The sequence below is a fragment of the Schistocerca serialis genome, chromosome 4, assembly GCF_023864345.2.
Source record: "Schistocerca serialis cubense isolate TAMUIC-IGC-003099 chromosome 4, iqSchSeri2.2, whole genome shotgun sequence".
Lineage (NCBI taxonomy): Eukaryota > Metazoa > Arthropoda > Insecta > Orthoptera > Acrididae > Schistocerca > Schistocerca serialis.
Window position 1 is genome coordinate 4,193,872 of NC_064641.1, and position 23,155 is coordinate 4,217,026.

General features: G+C 46.0%; 1 protein-coding gene across 2 annotated transcripts in view; it reads left to right on the top strand.

Annotated features, from left to right (window-relative positions):
* The window catches only part of LOC126473867 (neprilysin-4-like), a 742,276-nt gene that overhangs the window by 588,734 nt on the left and 130,387 nt on the right, over window positions 1–23,155 (top strand). For both annotated transcript variants that reach the window (XM_050101197.1, XM_050101196.1), the window contains exon 8: window positions 18,376–18,588. In XM_050101197.1, coding sequence (XP_049957154.1) covers window positions 18,376–18,588 — 213 coding nt within the window. The remainder of the gene's footprint in view (window positions 1–18,375; window positions 18,589–23,155) is intronic.

Genomic DNA, 23,155 nt, shown 5'->3' on the forward strand with positions numbered 1-23,155 from the left:
ACGTGATCTGCAACAAGTGTAAGATACTCCTTGGCCGTTAATGTTGCTTTGCACACACTCCACTGAACCCCTGGATGCCTACATGAATGTTCCCCAGTGCATAATGGAGCCGCCGACAACTTGTTCCCGTCTTGCAGTACGTGCTTCAAGGAGCAGTTGCTCTGGAAGTCGACAGATTCGCGCCCTCCCTTCGGCATGATGAAGAAGGCATCGGGATTCATGAGACCCTGTAACGCTCTGCCACTGCGCCCACGACCAGTACCGGTGATCATGTGCCCGTTTCAGTCGTAGTTGCCGATTTCGTGGTGTTAACATCGGCACGTGCATGGCTCTGTTCCTGCTGAGGCCCATCGGTAGCAGTGTTCGATGCACTGTGTGTTCAGACGCACTTGTACTCTGCCCAGCAGAGTTATTAATGTGCCGTCATTTCACATTTGCAACGGCTTATCTCGTGCTTACGTCAACCTGTGATCTAGTGATGTCATGCATAAAATATGTAACTTACACAAATGAGTTCCCAAAACTTCACTATTCGACATTAATTTCTCTGGTGTTGCGATTTTTTCCGTCAGTGTATTTACAAATACGATGCAAAACACAATCTCATGTGTAACAATAAAATCTTTAGAAAATGGCGGAAACTACGTCATGTGATCCTAAAATCAACCAAGAAACATCGTGTGTTCCTAGGTATACTATCCTCTACATGCAGTACTCTCCTCTGTGAGAGATAGATTCAGACAATGACGTCAGAGGGAGGCGTTGAATGACTGAGGAAGCAAACAAAACAGGCGCCAATAAGATAACCAAGGAACATTTATCTGCGAAATGAGTTACTGAAACCAATGAGCCCTGTTTCGTGTAAACGAACAAAAACGTCACGACCTCCTGATGATGAATCGGACCGTGTGTCTGCATTGAAGGGCTATCTCAAGTTTTTAAAAAGGAAGGAAGATTAGAGTTAAACGTCCCACCGATGACTAGCCCATCAACGACGATGCGATAGAACGAACGCTCGGACTGGGGAAATATGGGGCAGCATTATCCTTAAACCGCTTGAGGAAATGAAGGAAAACTTATATACGGATGATGGCGGATTTGAACCTCTGTCCTTCTGAATACGGCTGTAGTGTCTTGCAACTCTACACGTCGTTGGCCACGTCTCCTATTTGAAGGGCATAGAAATTCATTGGAAAACAACTGGGTTAAACGGATCGACCTATCAGCAGCAGTAGCAGCAGCAGGCTGACCCAGCGTTCCCCTGCACACATCTGCTGGGCGGCGGTTACTGTTTGTTATCGAACAAGCGCCGTAAATCGGGCGGCGCAGCCCCTGCCTGTGCGGCAGGCCCGCAGCTCACGCAAACTGCCCGCCGCCGGACCGCTCCCGCAGATACCCCACGACGGCCCGGCGGCCATCCAGCTGTTACGAGCCTTTCAGGCCGGAGTTATTGTAGCCCGGCCCCCGGGTTTTACGGTCCTCGCGCCGCAGCGCCGTCGCCCTCCCACGACATGAGTAGCTGCCGGTCACGCTGTGAGCCTCTGCGGTCGTGAATTTGGTCCGTCTGCTATACTGTGTATTTCAGATATCTCTAAAAATCAGGCCGTCTGCTTCCATGGAAGGAAAATCATGATCTTGATTGACGTCGGAAGTTCCACGGGGCTGTAGGAAGGCTGCAACGGTAGAAGACAGCAGCGAAATACTAGAATGACCAGCAAAGGATCGACGGTTGGCGGTAAGTAAATGTAACGCACTGTGCCTCAATAACTGACAAGACCGATAGGGGTATTGGTGATAAACCACTGTAAACAGTGTCAACCGTAAGATATCTATGCATAATCATCTCGAGAGACCTAAAAAGGAAATGAAATTAATTCTAGGCAAAGCAGATATCAGGCTGTGATTCACTGGGAGAATATTAAAGAAGTGTACGTCATCCACGACATAAGATGTTGATTTATCTGGCTATAAATACGAACCAGTCGCTTTTTTCGATTTTTTTGATACGATTTGTTGTGCCGTTAACTAGTTTTCGAGCCACTGCAGGCTCATCAGCTTATGGAGGTGCTACAGGAAAATTATATCGTCGAGTAAGTGTAGCTGGCTGTTGTGATTACTGGGCTGCCGAAAATGACGAAATTTTAGTAGTCGGTAACGAAACGTTTATGCAGCGGAAATGTTGTTGCGTTTCGGATATTTATAGTGGACTGCATCGTGGTACCTGAAGAAAATCCGTCCCCATACTGTACCTAGCTGGCGTAGACACAAGTACACACAGAATGTACACTGAAGAGCCAAAGAAAATGGTAGACCTGCCTAGTATCCTGTAGCGCCTACGCGAGCACTCAGAATTCAGGACCAGAATTAATCTAAATCTGAATAAGATTAAAGCAGCTGAAGATGATCCCCCAGGGTACGAAATGCATTGTGTCTTAAAATAAAATCACGATTGTGACTGTAGGCAGTTGTTCATTATTTTAGAAGGATAAATACGTTGCAGGAAAAAAATTAGTACGCCTTTTAGAGGTCTCCAGTTCAGTCAAAATTTATGATTGCAACAATGTATAAGGAGAACATGAAATGATTACATGTACAGATCAATAGTACAAGCTGAACTGAGATACCAGTACCGGCCTATGCAGAAACACCTGTACTAGTACGTGGTGTAGCCTCCACGGGCGGGAATGCAGCCACAGACCCTGGCGTCCAGTCGATCGTACATGAGGTGAACACTGTGTACTTCATGGTACGGCTGCTCGACCTGTTCACGTAGTTCTGTATGAGTTGTTGGCTGACGAGTCCTTCTCGTCCCATCGTATCCCACAAGTGCTCGATCTGAGGCAAATCCGGAGATGGTGCTGGCCAGGGAAACTGCTGCATGGCTTGCAGAGCACGTTGAATTTCATGGGCAGTTTTTGGGCGGGCATTATCCTGTTGGAACAACACATTACCTTCCTGCTGCAAGAACGGCAAAAGAACGGGCCTAACAACATTCGGCAACGTACCGAGGGCTGGTTAGCGTCACCTCCAGAAGCACCAAAGATGAATGAGAGTTGTAGCTTATCGCACCCTAGACAATGATGCCTGAGGTGAGCCCAGTGTGTCCTGGACGAATGCACTCTTATGAGACGACACCAACCAGGTCTAAGTCGTATGCGCAAACGACCATCACTAGCGTGCAGCGAGAATGTGCTTTCATGGCTGAAGACGACGGCGCGCCATTCCATCTTCCAAGTGATCCTCTGACGGCACCAGTCTATCGATGCCGCGGTGTGAGTGGAAGACGGGTTGGAGGTGTGCGTGCCCCGTACTCCCACTGATAACAAGCTGTTCGGGACACTACTTTTTGAGACGTCTGGGCTGTGTGCCGTGGTAGCTGCACGGCCTGCCACTGCTGCCTTTATGATACGACGATCCTGTCGGGCGTCTGTGATGCGCGGACGTCCAAATTCTCGTCTATGGGCGTGACAATGTTCTTTTGACCATTGGTACGAGCATCGTTGCTCAACTGACGCAGACCTCCCGACTTGCGAGGTAATTCTGCGAAAGGACCGTCCCGCCACTCGGAAAGCCTTAATTTGACACCTTTCAAACTCACTCATTTGGCTGCATGAAGCACGAGTGTGTCTCCGTGGTATGGTTGCCTGCTTGGCCCACACCTTTGCGCCACGCGGAACCCTCTGGCTGTGAGTGTTCCCCATTAACCCCCCTACAGCGTTCAGGTAGCCTACACCACTACGCTATCTTTTGGCAGGCGACGTTGAAACAACACTACTGGCCATTAAAATTGCTATACCATGAAGAAATACAGATGATAAACGGGTATTCATTGGACAAACATATTATACTAGAACTGACATGTGATTACATTTTCACGCAATTTGGGTGCATAGATCCTGAGAAATCACTACCCAGAACAGCCACCTCTGGCCGTAATAACGCCTGGGCATCGAGTCAAACAGAGCTTGGATGGCGTGTACAGATACAGCTGCCCATGCAGCTGCAACACGATACCACAGTTCATCAATAGTAGTGACTGGCGTATCGTGACGAGCCAGTTGCTCAGCCACCATTGACCAGACGCTTTCCATTGGTGAGAGATCTGGAGAATGTGCTGGCTAGGGCAGCAGTCGAACATTTTCTGTATCCAGAAAGGCCCGTACAGGACCTGCAACATGGGGTCGTGCATTATCCTGCTGAAATGTAGGGTTTCGCAGGGATCGAATGAGGGGTAGAGCCCTGGGTCGTAACGCATCTGAAATGTTACGTCCACTGTTCAAAGTGCCGTCAATGCGAACAAGAGGTGACCGAGACGTGTAACCAATGGCACCCCATTCCATGACGCTGGGTGATATGCTAGTAATTGCGATGACGAATACACCCTTACAATGTGCGTTCACCGCGATGTCGCCAAACACGGATGCGACCATGATGATCCTGTAAACAGAACCTGGATTCAACCGAAAAAATTACGTTTTGTGATTCGTACACTCAGGTTAGTCGTCGAGTACACCATCGCAGGCGCTCCTGTCTGTGATGCAGCGTCAAGGGTAACCGCAGCCACCGTCTCCGAGCTGATAGTCCATGCTGCTGCAAACGTCGTCGAACTGTTCGTGCAGATGGTTGTTGTCTTGCAAACGTCCCCATCCGTTGACTCAGGGATCAAGATGTGGCTGCACGATCCGTTACAGCCATGTGGATAAGATGCCTGTCATCTCAACTGTTAGTGATACGACGCCGCAGGGGTTCCAACAAGGTGTTCCGTATTACCCTCCTGAACCCACCGATTCCATATTCTGCTAACAGTCATTGGATCTCCACCAACGCGAGCAGCAATGCCGCGATACGATAAACCGCAATCGCGATAGGCTACTATCTGACCTTTATCAACGTCGGAAACGTAATGGTACGCATTTCCCCTCCTTACACGAGGCATCACAACAACGTTTCACCAGGCAACGCCGGTTAACTGCTGTTTGTCTATGAGAAACCGGTTGGAAACTTTCCTCACGTCGCCGGCCACGGTGGCCGTGCGGTTCTAGGCGCTTCAGTCCGGAACCGCGGGACTGCTACGGTCGCAGGTTCGAATCCTGCCTCGGCCATGGATGTGTGAGATGTCCTTAGGTTAGTTAGTCTTAAGTAGTTCTTAGTCCAAGGGGACTGATGACTTAAGATGTTAAGTCGCATAGTGCTCAGAGCCATTTTTCCTCATGTCAGCACGTTGTAGGTGTCGCCACCGCCGGCAACTTTGTGTGAATGCTCTGAAAAGCTAATCATTTGCATATCACCGTATTTTCTTCCTGTCGGTTAAATTTCGCATCTGTAGCACGTCATCTTCGTGGTGTACGAATTTTAATGGACAGTAGTGTATTATCAGTGCATCTACTACCCCCTGGTACTATATACCAACATTGGATCAAAATCGAGGCCGCCTTTCCAGATGTACTCAATTTTTTTGCAACATACAGCTGTCTTAATGACCGCGACACGGAAGGGTACAGACGGCCTTGCCTCCCCCGTACCATCCACAAATGTACTAGAAAGGAAGAGAAGTAATGTTGTCACACTGTGCACTCGCTCGTTTCCGTGGTGTGGGCGTGACTGCAGACGATACTGGGCCACTTCCAGCGGCACGCGCAAATGTCGCACTAATTAATCAAGCTGAGAGCGGCGACGCGAAGAATTTGCTGCGACAGTCGCTCCGCGAGAACCGCAGAATGCGTAAGTAGGGCGGGGGACGCTCTGCCGCCGTGGCGGGCGGCTGCACTCGTGTTAATGAAACTTGTCGCCGTTTGTCTGGCTGGGCCCCCGCTCGCGCCGGATGCACGGGGCGGCCTCGCGGCCCCTGCGGCTGCGCCCGCCACACCGCGCCACACACCCTGCCTGCGCCCATTTCCCGGAAGCTATTCTGCGCCCCATTATCGGCGCCCTATATCGGCCGGCCCGGCACCCCGCAACGACTGCGCATCGCTAAGTGAACGCCGCGCTACACCGTCCCGCCCCCAGCCCAGCCCAGCCTCCAATCCCGCGACTCCCAGGGCAGCACTCGCCTCTGTGTGGCAGACTCGGCGACAAAGGTGTCGCGCCACTCCTTACGGTGCTAACCCGCATCTCCAGTGGAGATGGCTGGTTGATTTGTGGAAGGAGACGAACAGCGAGTTCATCGGCCCCATAGTACGAGGGCAGTTCAATAAGTAATGCAACACATTTTTTTTCTCAGCCAATTTTGGTTAAAAAAACCGGAAATTTCTTGTGGAATATTTTCAAACATTCCCGCTTCGTCTCGTATAGTTTCATTGACTTCCGACAGGTGGCAGCGCTGTACGGAGCTGTTAAAATGGCGTCTGTAACGGATGTGCGTTGCAAACAACGGGCAGTGATCGAGTTTCTTTTGCCGGAAAACCAGGGCATCTCAGATATTCATAGGCGCTTGCAGAATGTCTACGGTGATCTGGCAGTGGACAAAAGCACGGTGAGTCGTTGGGCAAAGCGTGTGTCATCATCGCCGCAAGGTCAAGCAAGACTGTCTGATCTCCCGCGTGCGGGCCGGCCGTGCACAGCTGTGACTCCTGCAATGGCGGAGCGTGCGAACTCACTCGTTCGAGATGATCGACGGATCACCATCAAACAACTCAGTGCTCAACTTGACATCTCTGTTGGTAGTGCTGTCGCAATTGTTCACCAGTTGGGATATTCAAAGGTTTGTTCCCACTGGGTCCCTCGTTGTCTAACCGAACACCATAAAGAGCAAAGGAGAACCATCTGTGCGGAATTGCTTGCTCGTCATGTGGCTGAGGGTGACAATTTCTTGTCAAAGATTGTTACAGGCGATGAAACACGGGTTCATCACTTCGAACCTGAAACAAAACGGCAATCAATGGAGTGGCGCCACACCCACTCCCCTACCAAGAAAAAGTTTAAAGCCATACCCTCAGCCGGTAAAGTCATGGTTACAGTCTTCTGGGACGCTGAAGGGGTTATTCTGTTCGATGTCCTTCCCCATGGTCAAACGATCAACTCTGAAGTGTATTGTGCTACTCTTCAGAAATTGAAGAAACGACTTCAGCGTGTTCGTAGGCACAAAAATCTGAACGAACTTCTCCTTCTTCATGACACCGCAAGACCTCACACAAGTCTTCGCACCAGAGAGGAGCTCACAAAACTTCAGTGGACTGTTCTTCCTCATGCACCCTACAGCCCCGATCTTGCACCGTCGGATTTCCATATGTTTGGCCCAATGAAGGACGCAATCCGTGGGAGGCACTACGTGGATGATTAAGAAGTTATTGATGCAGTACGACGTGGGCTCCGACATCGACCAGTGGAATGGTACCGTGCAGGCATACAGGCCCTCATTTCAAGGTGGCGTAAGGCCGTAGCATTGAATGGAGATTACGTTGAAAAATAGTGTTGTGTAGCTAAAAGATTGGGGAATAACCTGGTGTATTTCAATGCTGAATAAGACAACCCCTGTTTCAGAAAAAAAATGTGTTGCATTACTTATTGAACTGCCCTCGTATTAGGGAACGGTGGAGAAGGAACCATCCCAGCATTTGCCTGAAGCGATTTAGGGAAACCACGGGAAACCTAAATCATGATTGTAAGAAAATAAAACGCCTGCAGCTGTTCTTATGATCTTATTTATTGTTTTGCTGCCATTTTCGACGCTCCAATGGGCCATCTTCAGGCCTTAGTTGATGCTGAAGGTGTTATAACGATCGATATATACGACTATTGGAGAGACAGCATCACAGTTACAGATGGTCTGCGTAAACCACTTATGTTGGCCTCTGATGCATCATATATATGGATCGTGATTACACCTTCAGCATCAACTAAGCCTTGAAGATGGAGCACTGAAGCGCCGAAACTGGTAGCTACACTATAAATAAGAGCAGAAGGACGGCTACAGGCGTTTCAAAATGGATCAAATGGCTCTGAACACTATGGGACTTAACATCTGAGGTCATCAGTCCCATAGAACTTAGAACTACTTAAATATAACTAACCTAAGGACATCACACACATTAATGCTCGAGGCAGGATTCGAACCTGCGACCGTAACGGTCACGCGATTCTGGATTGGAGCTCCTAGAACCGCTCGGCCACACCGGCCGGCACAGGCGTTTCATTTTCTTACAATAGCGAAAGATCGTGGTTCCCCAGACCTCCACTCAAAAGGATGGACAGACAAATGATAAATTAAGAGAGGCTGGCCGCAGGTTTGAACCGTCGTCATCCCGAATGCGATTCCAGTGGAGAGTGCTAAAGTGTAGCCCTCTGACTGTAACCTACAACCCCGTTCGTGTCCGAATAGTCAGCTGAGTTCTTGATTGTATTATATGCACAAAATTTCGAGGACCCACCCAGTCGTTTTCTTCAAATGCTACGACCATTGTTGGCTTGCTCACTCGTTCCACCTGCTTTCTAAGCAGACTGTCAACTACTGTTCGTGTCGTGCCGCTGTTTAAAGGGTCACGGAATCTACAGACGTAAATCTCATTTCTGGAGTACCCCAGTGAATGTTATAGCACCATTCGTGTTTACTACATAAACTAGTAATCACCCCTTTCCGATGCCATGTATAAAAGACCTGTATACATCTCATAAGTTTACAAATGAGTTAATACGTTAAATATTTGACGTTAAGCCCGTAAAACTTTTATGGCTGAGGACACAGAGCTCTAATTATGTTGGGTTTTTCTTTTAGTTTTGCGTTGTCCATCCACTGAAAAATTTAGAAAAAGACTTGAAATTATGCTCAAGGTCTGTTGTAAGGAACTAAGTGCTCTCATTTTCCAATACTATAGTCTGGATAATTTATGATCCGTATTAAGCAAAATCAATTTTTTCACGCATATCAACGTTTATGACCTCCTACGTTCTCAAAAGCAAGGAATATATCATTAAGAGTTCTGTGGGATTTCCACTGTTGAAAGCAGAGGAGAGAGCGGATAGGTGGAAAGCGTACTATTAATGCTCCTCTGAGGGTGAGGAGTTATCTGTCGACTTGATGTAAGTAGAAATAGGGGTCGACCGGGAAGAGTTAGGAGCTCCAGTTTTAGAATCAGAATTTAAAAGAGCTTCGGAAGACTTAAGATCAAATAAGACAGAAGGGATAGATAACATACCATCGGAATTTCTAAAATCTTTGGGGGAAGTGGCAACAAAACGGCTATTCACGTTGATGTGTCGCATGTATGAGACTGGTGATATAGCATCAGACTTTCGGAAAACATCATCCGCACAATTCCGAAGACTGCAAGAGCTGACAAGTGCGAGAATTATCGCACGGTGAGCTTAGCAGTTAATGCATTCAAATTACTGACAAGAATAATATACACAAGAATGGAAAGGAAAATTGAGGATCTATAAGATGACTATCAGTTTGGCTTTGGGAAAGGTAAAGGCACGAGAGAGAAAGTTCTCACGTAGCGATTGATAACGGAAGCAAGGCTGAAGAAAGGTCAAGAGACGTTCATTGGATTTGTCAACACGGAAAACGCCTTCGACAATGTAAAATATCCGAAATTATGAGAAAAAAGGGGCAAGCTATACAGAGTGGCGAATAATATACGTATGTAGAAGAACCAAGAGGGAATAATGAGGCTGGAAAAATTAAGAGGAGAACCGCATCGGAAATGACTCCGCTACCTGCGTTGGCCGTTCGCTGCAGCACGGGAAGCCAGGATCTGTTTACCTTGAGACTTTCTTCTTTCTTGTTGAAGCTATTCCCGCATTTTTGTATTTTTATACCTTCTCTGAACAAGTGAGCCGAAGAACCCGAGACAGAAGCCAATAGGCAGTTCGACGGAAAATCGTCGAGGAAAGCAAAACTGGCGTTCGCGAAGGAAGTGTTGAAGGACCTCTATTGTGTAGCAAAGGGAGAATCGCACAGGAAATGACCGCGGAGAAGCCCTCGGACGTTAGCGTGCCAGGTACATATAGTCTGCGGCCGCGAGCTCGGCTCCAGTTCACCACCAGCAATGGAGGGAGAAGCTTTGACAATGCCAGCCACTCGTGCTGGCGAAACGTCAGTAAAATCATCAGACGAACGTCGGCCGAAGAACCCGAGACAGAATCCAATAGGCAGTTTGTCAACAAGTGGCCACGAAAGCCTTAACAATTTTATTTTTTCCGACAGTTACTAACAAGGGAACCTCCCCATCGCACCCCCCTCAGATTTAGTTATAAGTCGGCACAGTGGATAGGCCTTGAAAAACTGAACACAGATCAATCGAGAAAACAGGAAGAAGTTGTGTGGAACTATGAAAAAAATAAGGAAAATATACAAACTGAGTAGTCCATGGGCAAGATAGCCAACATCAAGGATAGTGTGCGTGCAGGAGCGCCGTGGTCCCGTGGTTAGCGTGAGCAACTGTGGAACGAGAGGTCCTTGGTTCAAGTCTTCCCTCGACTGAAAAGGTTACTTTCTTTATTTTCGCAAAGTTATGATCTGTCCGTTCGTCCATTGACGTCTCTGTTCACTGTAATGAGTTTAGTGTCTGTGTTTTGCGATCGCACCGCAAAACCGTGCGATTAGTAGACGAAAGGACGTGCCTCTCCAATGGGAACCGAAAACATTTGATCGCAAGGTCATAGGTCAACCGATTCCTCCACAGGAAAACATGTCTGATATATTCTATACGACACTGGTGACGGCATGTCTGTCACATGACAGGAATATGTTGTCGACTCACCTAACTTGTACACTTGGCGAATGGGTAAAAAGATTCTTCTACCTTGTCCGATTTAGGTTTTCTTGTAGAAGTGATAATCACTCCAAAAAAAAAAAAATGATGAAAACATAACGGACGGACAGATAATAATTGTCTTAAAAATAAAAAATTAAACTTTACACTTGAGTGAAGACTTGAACCAAGGACCTCTAGTTCCGCAGCTGCTCACGCTAACCAAGGGACCATGGGGCTCCTGCACGCACACTATCCTTGATGTTGGCTATCTTGCCCATGGACTACTCAGTTTGTATATTTTCCTTATTTTTTCATAGTTCCACACAACTTCTTCCTGTTTTCTCGATTGATCAGTGTTCAGTTTTTCAAGGCCTATCCACTGTGCCAACTTATAACTAAATCTGAGGGGGGTGCGATGGGGAGGTTCCCTTGTAAGAAATGCGACCACTCTGATAGTAAATCACGAATCCAGTCCCACAACTGAGACGATACTCCATAGGCCCACAATTTGATTAGAAGCCGCTTGGCAGGATGTGGGCGACGATGGAAGCAAGGAAGATGAAATACACGCCTTCCAAGGTGTCTTCTGGTAGCTCTTGAAATCCTCTTTATATGAGTCATCTGGTGACAAAAACTGTTCTATAAAGACAGACGCTATCAAATATGCACGGCGACTGAATGTCTGAGTACAACACTGCTATTTTAATCAGTGTAGGACCCTTCATGTTCACACAGTAGTTATAATGGGCTTCGGTGTCAATTCATTGTCAAATAGACCGTCAGCGTTGCTAAAGCGAAATGTAACCATCTTTTCCGTAAGAAACAACGGTTCGGCATGACGTCAATTGTAGGTTACAGTTAACAGTTTTCATGTCACAGGTTGAATATGATGATCAAGTGGCAGATTTCCTTGTAACACTGTGCTAATGCACACAATACTCTTTAAAGCATGTACTATGGTAAGTTGACGGGCTTCACCTTAAGAGAAAGGATTTTTGTATAGATTTTGACCGCGTGTACCTGAATGGAGGCAAAACCAGACTTACACCCACTCAGTAATAACAAAGATACGTCAAGCAATTCCGGAGTGCAACCACACATTAGGACGGACAAGAAACAACACATCAGATGCTACCAAATTGTTAATAATATGGTCGCCAGCCTAATTAGGCATTAACTGAGTTTCTTTCCTGTACAAGTTGGTGTATGTTCATACAAAAGAACACGTAATAACACTGCATAATATGGTAAATTTTAGAACCAGAAAATCTACTGAACTAATAATTTCACTTTGTGTACTAATATGGACAAGCCATAAATACACAACAATACACTATAATGTTTACTACAAACTTCGTACTGTCTATTGATCTGATTAAAATCGGGCATAGGTTGCCCTAGAAATAGCACTTTCGAAACACACATACAATGTCAATTTTGAAAAAGGTAAAACACTGATAAATTTTGGTATTATATTGACTTTAACTTTGCTGGTCAAATCAGTTCAGTACACTTCAGAATTCAAATGAATAGAAAAGAAAAAGGGGGGGGGGACCCTGAAACTGTTATGATCACTGTAATGAAATTTTGATTATTGAAATCATTAAGCACTCAAGATTTACAATATATGAGTTACTACTCTTTTTGTCTTATTTCCTGCTCATTTAACTACCATTAATTTGGTCTCAAATTAATTAAACTTTATTACTAAACCAATTTCAACATTATCCTCCAACTTTGTCAGACCTTTGTTATTTACCTATATATTCATTAACAACAAAGTTCTTTAAACATCATTCTAACATAGATAGGTCTGCAGGTAATTATTATTAACATAAACTTTGAATCTTCATTTCGGGACAGTCGGATTGCACAACATGTGGAAAGGACCCTGTCTAGGTTAGCTGTGAGGATAATTAAATGATAGGACAGTTCTGGTAAAATTTAAGTTGTTATTGAACAGTATGGAACAAAAGTAACACTGGTCCACACGAATACAGTACTAAAAATTTCAACCTGTTCGTATCGATGCGGCGGTTGGCAGGCGGCGAGATGGCGAGGCACAGAGCACACATACAATCACAGCAATGGCTCTTGATGTATCGGCACTTTACTTCTTCACAGCGTCGCAATACTTTTCCATTTAGTGCCTATGGAATTTTTCCATGCTGTATAGGCGTCGGAACGGCATATCCGTGGCTCAATGAAACTACGTCTTCCAGGAGAGCCTCCTCGATCCAGAACGTGTGGCTCAGACCGATGCCCAACTCCGACTACTACGACTGCTGAGCCCGTTATGCCGTGCAGCGCCCGTGTGCATTTTCCCGCGCTCGCCTGCCATCCACCTTTTACCGCTCCCTTACAAGCCGGATATTCACCCGAGGTTTTGCATTCTACATATCCTAATACATTACCTACGTATGGACCAGGCACACAATTACAACTTTAACATCTTACAACAGTTTCAACATTTCTTACATTTCAATTTTGTTATAATATTGCTTGCAATTTGACATAAACATTAATATTCACATCGAAATTTGTTTATAGTTTCTTTAACACAATGGCAAGAAAAGAAAAAGAAATGAAATCAGAACATCGATTACACTAATTTATCGAAAATCGGAAGAAAAAATTATTATATGTACAATAGTATAGCGTTGGTGTTGTTACATCCTGATTTAATTAATGCAATATTGATAGATGAATGGGACAGATTCCAAACGGGAGACGGCCAACGACGTATGTTTGAGTGCTGAACGCATTCCTTTGTCTCAGATAAATATATGATAACGTACATTTAAAAATTATCGATTATCTTCCGGAGTAACGACAAACGTCGGCACGAAGAAGGAGAACGCAAGAGCAGAGAAGGCTGTGAGGCGACGTCAACCGATAGCCCGTTGACTGGGACGTCACCACAACAGGAGCGGCCTCTACAAGAAGAGAACGCAAGAGCCGCTGCTGCCAGCCTCGGCCGGACAGGAGTAGAGCGTCACTAGCAGACCAGGACAGCACAAGACGCACACTAGCAGAGCCGTAATCCTACCTGTTATACTGACTCTTGTGCCTTACATTAATTGCTTGAATGGACATTGTCTGTAGCGAAGGACATTGGTTATTTGCTTCTCGCCCACTGTTTGCGACAACTAATTGTAAACCAAAGTTAAGTATTGCAGCACCATTCCCCCTTTCAGTTATAGAACAAACGCAAGGACGGCTGACATAGTGTTTAGTGTATCTCGGATTGTAAAACAGTTAAGATCCTTAGACGCCAGGAAGCCATAGGGGCCCAGACGGTATCCCCATAAGATTATATGTTGACTATGGTTATAAATACAAAATCAAATAGGGGTACTGCAGGAGTAGGTTTAATAATGAATAAAAAAATAGGAGCGCAGGTAAGCTACTACAAACAGTATAGTGAACGTATTATAGTGGCCAAGATAGACATGGACGATAAATAGTTAGGGCAAGAAGAGAATAGAAGCTTTCGAAATGTGGTGCTACAGAAGAATGTTGAAGATTAGGTGGGTAGATCACGTAACTAATGAGGAGGTATTGAATAGGATTGGGGAGAACAGAAGTCTGTGGCACAACTTGACTAGAAGAAGGGATCATTTGGTAGGACATGTCCTGAGGCATCAAGGGATCACAAATTTAGCATTTGAGGGCAGCGTGGAGGGTAAAAATCGTAGAGGGAGACCAAGAGATGAATACACTAAGCAGATTCAGAAGGATGTAGGTTGCAGTAAGTACTGGGAGATGAAGAAGCTTGCACAGGATAGAGTAGAATGGACAGCTGCATCAAAGCAGTCTGAGGACTGAAGACCACAACAACAACAACAATGCAACAAATATAGCACCATTCTTATCCATCATCTATCAGAGATCATTGGGGCAGCGGAAAGTTGCACGGGACTAGAAGAAGGCCCAGCTCATAGCAATCTATAAAAAGGGTAGAAAATCAGATGCACAAAATTACCGGCCAACTTCACTGACATCGATTTGTTGTAGAATCATGGAACATATTTTGTTTTCGGACATAATGACCTTTCTAGACTCTGCGAAGCTCATCTGCAGAAACCAGCACGGTTTTAGGACACAGCGGTCATGCGAGACACAGCTGGCCCTCTTTGTGCGTGACATACATCACAGGCTCTAGATACCGGCTCCCAGGTTGATGCCATATTTCTCGACATTCGAAAGGCGTTCGACTCTGTTATACACTGTCGCTTGCTCCAAAAAGTGCGCGCTTACGGCCTGTCCGATGACATGTGCGATTGGATAGATAGTTTTCTGACAGACTGGGAGCTGTATGTCGTCCTGAGCGGGATGACTTCAACAGAAACAAGCGAAACTTCAGGCGTTCCCCAGGGCAGCGTGATAGTTCCTCTGCTTTTTACGACTTACATAAACGATCTGGTTGGTGGTATTAACAGTGCCATTAGGCTGTTTGTCGATGATGCTGTAGTCTACAGCAAAGTAGTATCACACGAAAGTTGTGAAGAAATCAATGAGGATTTGCAGAAAATTAATGCGTGGTGTAATGACTGGCAGTTATCTCTCAATATTAGTAAGTGTAACCTACTGCGTATAACAAGGCGAAAATCCCCATAATGTATGAGTACAAAATAAATGCCAGTCTTTGAAAGTAGTAACGTACGTCAAGTATCTGGATGTGACTATTCGAAATGATCTCAAATGGAATGATCAGATAACACAAGTAACGGGTAAGGCAAACTATAGATTGCGATTTATTGGTAGAATCCTGAAGCGATGCAAGCCTTCAACAAAGAAAATAGTTTACAATACGTTAGTTCGTCCAGTCTTATTGTTCGTCTCTATGGGACCCTTACCAGTTGGGTCTGATTTAAGACATTGAGAAGGTCCAAAGAAGAGCGGCAAGATTCGTGACTGGTACATTTAGCCATCGCGAGAGCGTTACAAATCTCATAGAAAGTTTGAAGTGGGGCACTCTTGCAGATAGACGGCGCGCTAAACGGAAGGGGCTGCTCACTAAATTCCGGTATCCGATCTTCACCGAGGATGTAGGGCATATATTATTACCACCAACTTTCAAATCGCGCTATGACCGCCATTCAAAGATAAGGGAAATAAGAGCTCGTACTGAGGCGTTCAGACAGTCGTTTCTCACTCGCGCTATCCGCGAGTGGAGCAGAGGGGGGGAGGGGGGGGGATATGACTTTGGCGCGAATTGTGCCCTCCGCCGCACACCGCTTGGTGGCTAGCGGAGTATATATGTAGATGTAGATGTAGATGTAGATTGTCAGTCTACTTTATGCTAATAAAAACCATTAATGTGATTTGCATGAATTGTTGTATAGTTATCCGAGAAAGCAGCATCCTCTAGGTGCCCTAAAAGCGACGAGTGGGCAGCAGCCCACAGATTACACAGCTGGTCATGCTAAAGAAAGGATTTGTTCGGCACTGTGACCCACACTGCCGATACAGGCTTGACGCCAGTACATCTGTTGTGTTCAAACTTTCTTTGACGGAAGCTTACCAGAGGTTAACTACCTGGTGACATCATCAACGTCGCAGAGAAGGGGGGAGGGTGGGCCGTACGGAGAGAGAGAGACAGAGGAAGAGAGAAAACAGAGAGAGGGAGAGGGAGAAGGGACATAAAGAGAAATAAAAGTTCAGCTGCAGCGTCCTCTTCTCCATCATTCGTCTACGCCCGGTCCGGGTTCTATTTATGTAATCTTTTTTTCGTCGCCCTGTACTCGTATGTGATAACTAGGTTGGCAACTCTGGATTACGAGCTCGATGCAGCCCTCCTTGCTTACAATGGTAGTTCCGTGTTAGATGAGGGATACTAAAATAACACTCGTAAAGACTTTTGTAATAAAAGTGGTAATGAGAGCCACACATAACGCACTCTTATTACAGGAACTTTCCGCACCCAGGCGCCGATAGGGGGGTTCGAGTAGCTCACACCACTCACTGAGAACCACTCCTCTTAAATTTAAAACTGAGCACTTTCAGACAGATTGCAGCCCCACACGCTACTGCTTAACACGGTCGCTGCGTGTGGCGTCCTCTCCTCTCTATCCGGCCATACGGTTTTTGCAGTCTACGTAAGGAGCTATTTCTCACACACTGCACATGAAACCGCTGCACGCTGCTATCACAGGCCCTATACTGCACTCCAAACAACCGTCAGCCATTTTTTAGAGTCCCTGTACCCGTCTACCACGAGATCAACGACAGCAAACTGCACCAGTTAGCAAAATATCAGTGGTCAATCTAAAAACTACATCCAAAGAATACCACATGGTATGAGACAATGGTTATAGCATTAGACTCGCAAGAACCTTGTTATCAATTTTTTTTTTTTTGCGTTTTCTCTACAAACTTCTAGAAGCGACTATCGAGATGGTACTCTCGAAACGAGAAGACCGTTTTTTTTTCTTTTTTGTTTTTTTTAGCATCCTTTGTCCAGTACCAGTTCTCAGTGTCCTTATCACTGATGGGAAATTACAGCCTAAGGTTCCTTTCTTTCTTATTTTTGTATGGAGCAATTATTTAGAGAAATGTATAAGAGGCAGTCAAATGAAAGTGAAGCAAATGGAAAAAAGCAAGTTAACTGCTTATTATTCCAAATGTAATCGCTATAAATCGGCCAAAGTGGCCGAGCTGTTCTAGGCGCCACAGTCTGGAACCGCGCGACCGCTACGGTCGCAGGTTCGAATCCTGCCTCGGGCATGGATGCGTGTGATGTCCTTAGGTTAGTTAGGTTTAAGTAGTTCTAAGTTCTAGGGGACTGACGACCTCAGAAGTTAAGTACCATAGTGCTTAGAGCCATTTGAACTATTTTCTCTGTTATCTATAATAACAGGAAACACTTGGCAATGATCATGATGAGGAATGTTATATATATATATATGTGTGTGTGTGTGTGTGTGTGTGTGTGTCTGTGTGTGTGTGTGTGTGTGTGTGTGCGTAATGTTTGTGCGTGTAAACTGCACTTGCACCAAAAGTAATTGCTTTGTTTACGTAAAAGCGCCGAAGTTAAGCGATCGACTAATTTTTATTACTTATGAAATGCAATTTACATTGCGTAAGGATATAAAATCCATAGCGGAGTAATAGTCAACGATGTGCTGTGCTGTGTTAATGATGTGATGTGCTGTGCTTCGACTCCCAGTTTCTCTGTTACACATTCTTTCCCTTCGCATGCTGCCATTTAGAACATCGTTTACTTAGTGCACCTGCACTACCGCGCCGTAGTTTTGATAGATCCTAACTCTACTGGTTTCACTCCCCCAATGAGAGCGCCTTCAGATGCAGCTTCAGATATTCGTTACCCTGATGGCTACTCGTTAAAGTTTGAAATCTCTGCTCGGCACCCCCACTAACGCAAAATGGTGCAAGCTGGGTGCGCATCCTGCTTACAACATTCTGTGTCGACGACTGTGCTGACCAGAGCTTTGAATCTCTAACATGTTGCTGTCAGGGGAACGCATACCCAAAGGCGCTCTCGGTTGTAGAGTAAAACTGGTAATAAAGCAAGTAAGGCGCTACAGGTAGCGGTTTCTCTGAACGTTAAATTCCAAAAGGCCGCTGGATCCCGGGTAGGGATGCCTGCGTTTGCCACGTATGCCCACCGCGTCGGCTCGCAGCCCGCGGACTGCCAGCCTGTGAACTCTGCCCCCAGGTGGACCAGGTGGCTCCGGGGATCAGCGAGCGCTACCTGCTGGACCCGGCGCGCTTCGCCACCGAGCTGTCAGAGTACCGGCGCTACGTGCGCGACATGGTGCACGCCTTCGAGAGGCGCCTCGACAACAGGGTCGAGCCCGAGGACGACATGGAGGCCTTCGCCGAGGGATTCGCCGACGAGATCCTCACCTTCAGCACCGAACTAGCCAAGGTGAGCCAACACTCCAAAATAATCTCCAAATCTCACAGTCGCGAATAAAAAACGCTCAGCCACAAAATGCAGAATTTGTTTTTTTATTACGTAAGTGTATAATTTGATCACATAGCATATTAATACACTGCTGGCCATTAAAATTGCTACACCAAGAAGAAATGCAGATGATAAACGGGTATTCATTGGACAGATATATTATACTAGAACTGACATGGCTACATTTTCACCCAATTTGGGTGCGTAGATCCTGAGAAATCAGTACCCAGAACAACGACCTCTGGCCGTAATTACGGCCTTGATACACCTGGGCATTTAGTCAAACAGAGCTCGGATGGCGTGTACAGGTACAGCTGCCCATGTAGCTTCAACACGATACCACAGTTCATCAAGAGTAGTGACTGGCGCATTCTGACGAGCCAGTTGCTCGGCCACCATTGACCCGACGTTTTCAATTGGTGAGAGATCTAGAGAATGTGCTGACCAGGGCAGCAGTCGGAAATTTTCTGTATCCAGAAAGGCCCGCACAGGACCTGCAACATGCGGTCGTGCATTATACTGCTGAAATGTAGGGTTTCGCAGGGATCGAATGAAGGGTAGAGCCACGGGTCGTAACACATCTGAAATGTAATGTCCACTGTTCAAAGTGCCGTCAATGCGAACAAGAGGTGACCGAGATATGTAACCAATGGGGCCCCACGCCATCACGCCGGGTGATATGCCAGTATGGCGATGACGAATACACGCTTCCAATGTGCGTTCACCGCGATGTCGCCAAACACCGATGCGACCATCATGATGCTGTAAACAGAACCTGGATTCATCCGAAGAAACGACGTTTCGCCATTCGTGCACCCAGGTTCGTCGTTGAGTACACCATCGCAGGCGCTCCTGTCTGTGATGCAGCGTCAAGGGTAACCGCAGCCATGGTCTCTGAGCTGATAGTCCGTGCTGCTGCAAACGTCGTCGAACTGTTCGTGCACATCGGTGTTGTCTTGCAAATGTCCCCATCTGTTGACTCAGGGATCGAGACGTGGCTGCACGATCCGTTACAGCCGTGCGTATAAGATGCGTGTCATCTCGACTGCTAGTGATACGAGGCCGTTGGGATCCAGCACGGCGTTCCGTATTACCCTGCTCAACCCACCGATTCCATAGTCTGCTAACAGTTGTTGGGTCTCGACCAACGCGAGCAGCAATGTCGCGATACGATAAACCGCAATCGCGATAGGCTACAATCCGACCTTTATCAAAGTCTGAAACGTGATGGTACGCTTTTCTCCTCCTTACACGAGGCATCACAACAACGTTTCACCAGGCAACGCCGGTCAACTGCTGTTTGTTTATGAGAAATTGGTTGCAAACTTTCTTCATGTCAGCACGTTGTAGGTGTCGCCACCGGCGCCAACCTAGAGTGAATGCTCTGAGAAGCTAATAATTTGCATATCACAGCATCTCTTTCTTGTCGGTTAAATTTCGCGTCTGTAGTACGTCATCTTCGTGGTGTAGCAATTTTAATGGCCAGTAGTGTAACATTGATTACCGGTTTCGGCTTTGCAGTGATCACCTCTTGAAATGTAGAAGCGACATGTAGAAGCGTGTGCTCACTGTCTGCCTACATGTCGCTGGTATATTTTTAGATCTGGTTATGGCTGAAAAGCCGAAACCGGTAGTAAGTTTTAATAAAATTTGACCAAAACGTTGACTTTTATAATCCAACCCAATATAAAGGTCACGGACCTCATCAGGAGTTCCCTAGATCATTATTTTGCATGTTTCTTTTACTCCAGTCTGTCATCAGGCTGAAAACAAAAAAAAATTATAGTCACAGATTGCAGCAAAAGAAATAAATTTTCCAGTTTCTGCCTCTCTCTCTCTCTCCCTCCCTTTCTAACAAGTGATACATGAAAATCAGTGCACTGCAGCCAACACAGTCTTATTCACTGGTCGTCTTTCTTGAATACAGGACCATCATCGCATGCTCCCACTGCAATGGAATCTATCTGCTTCTACAAGAGATCTTCACAAACATTTTAAATCTTTTGGTCTTAAGCTGAAATCAAATTAAGTAGCATTATCGCACTCTGTAGCTATTTTTATCTTTTATCTGTTTTAAAGCTCGTACTAATTTCGCCGGCACTGTGTTATCCGCTACAGTATTTTCTGTGGACGTTCGACTTCTTCCTCCATAGTTTTCCAAAGATCTTTCTAGTATGCTAATCACTGCTCTTATTGTGTTATCTGGATTACTTCATTGTCTCTCACCTGTCTGTTGAGCTGTTTCAATATCCTGTAAGCACCGTTCTGCCACCCGCGTACGTATGTTTCAGTATTACAAATGTAAGTGCGAGTAATAGTAGGTACGGTGATGAATATAGGGCATTTCAGAAATATCAGTGTAATTAAGGCTGTGTCCAGCAGTTTCTTCGTCAAGTTTTACTCGCATGCGATGATACCCTATGGCGACGTGTGGCAACTGCGCAGAAGGTATCAAATCTGAAGAAGTTGAGTGTTCAGGAGCCGAGCAAGCAATAACAAGTCATGGTTAGCGAATGAGATGGAAAAAATAAAACAAATTGACAGGAATGAGTAAAGGATTACGTAACTTTTAAAGCATACTAAAGAAATGATATTAATAAGTGATTCGTGACTTACGAATATTTTCTGTAGTGGTAGTGATTTTACGCAACAAACATTTTAAATATAAACCTTCTCTTCAACTATTTTTCTTTCATCGAACATACAGGGTTATTACAAATGATTGAAGTGATTTCACAGCTCTACAATAACTTTATTATTTGAGATATTTTCACAATGCTTTGCACACACATACAAAAACTCAAAACGTTTTTTTAGGCATTCACAAATGTTCGATATGTGCCCCTTTAGTGATTCGGCAGACATCAAGCCGATAATCAAGTTCCTTGCACACTCGGCGCTGCATGTCCCCATCAATGAGTTCGAAAGCATCGTTGACGCGAGCTCGCAGTTCTGGCACGTTTCTTGGTAGAGGAGGTTTAAACACTGAATCTTTCACATAACCCCACAGAAAGAAATGGCATGGGGTTAAGTCGGGAGAGCGTGGAGGCCATGACATGAATTGCTGATCATGATCTCAACCACGGCCGATCCATCGGTTTTCCAATCTCCTGTTTAAGAAATGCCCAACATCATGATGGAAGTGCGGTGGAGCACCATCCTGTTGAAGTCGGCGCTGTCGGTCTCCAGTTGTGGCATGAGCCAATTTTCCAGCATGTCCAGGTACACGTGTCCTGTAACGTTTTCTTCGCAGAAGAAAAAGGGGCCGTAAACTTTAAACCGTGAGATTCGACAAAACACGTTAACTTTTGGTGAATTGCGAATTTGCTGCACGAATGCATGAGGATTCACTACCGCCCAGATTCGCACATTGTGTCTGTTCACTTCACCATTAAGAAAAAATGTTGCTTCATCACTGCAACCGCGCCGAAAATTCAAAGCGTTTGACTTCGTCCTCGGGTGTCAGGGCTTGTAGCAATTGTAAACGGTAAGGCTTCTGCTTTAGCCTTTTCCGTAAGATTTTCCAAACTGTCGGCTGTGGTACGTTTAGCTCCCTGCTTGCTTTATTCGTCGACTTCCGCGGGCTACGCGTGAAACTTGCCCGCACGCGTTCAACAGTTTCTTCGCTCGCTGCAGGCCGACCCGTTGATTTCCCCTTACAGAGGCACCCAGAAGCTTTAAACTGCGCATACCATCACCGAATGGAGTTAGCAGTTGGTGGATGTTTGTTGAACTTCGTCCTGAAGTGTCGTTGCTCTGTTATGACTGACTGATGTGAGTGCATTTCAAGCACGACATACGCTTTCTCGGCTCCTGTCGCCATTTTGTCTCACTGCGCTCTCGAGCGCTCTGGCGGCAGAAACCTGAAGTGCGGCTTCAGCCGAACAAAACTTTATGAGTTTTTCTACGTATCTGTAGTGTGTCGTGACCATATGTCAATGAATGGAGCAACAGTGAATTTATGAAATCGCTTCAATCATTTGTAATAGCCCTGTACAATCGCTTCAGTTTAACCGCCCCCCCTCCCCCATGAACCATGGACCTTGCCGTTGGTGGGGAGGCTTGCGTGCCTCAACGATACAGATAGCCGTATCGTAGGTGCAACCACAACGGAGGGGTATCTGTTGAGAGGCCAGACAAACGTGTGGTTCCTGAAGAGGGGCAGCAGCCTTTTCAGTAGTTGCAGGGGCAACAGTCTGGATGATTGACTGATCTGGCCTTGTAACACTAACCAAAATGGCCTTGCTGTCCTGGTACTGCGAACGGCTGAAAGCAAGGGAAAACAACAGCCGTAATTTTTCCCGAGGGCATGCAGCTTTACTGTATGGTTAAATGATGATGGCGTCCTGTTGGGTAAAATATTCCGGAGGTAAAAGAGTCCCCCATTCGGATCTCCGGGCGGGGATTACTCAAGAGGACGTCGTTATCAGGAGAAAGAAAACTGGCGTTCTACGGATCGGAGCGTAGAATGCAGATCCCTTAATCGGGCAGGTGGGTTATAAAATTTAAAAAGGGAAATGGATAGGTT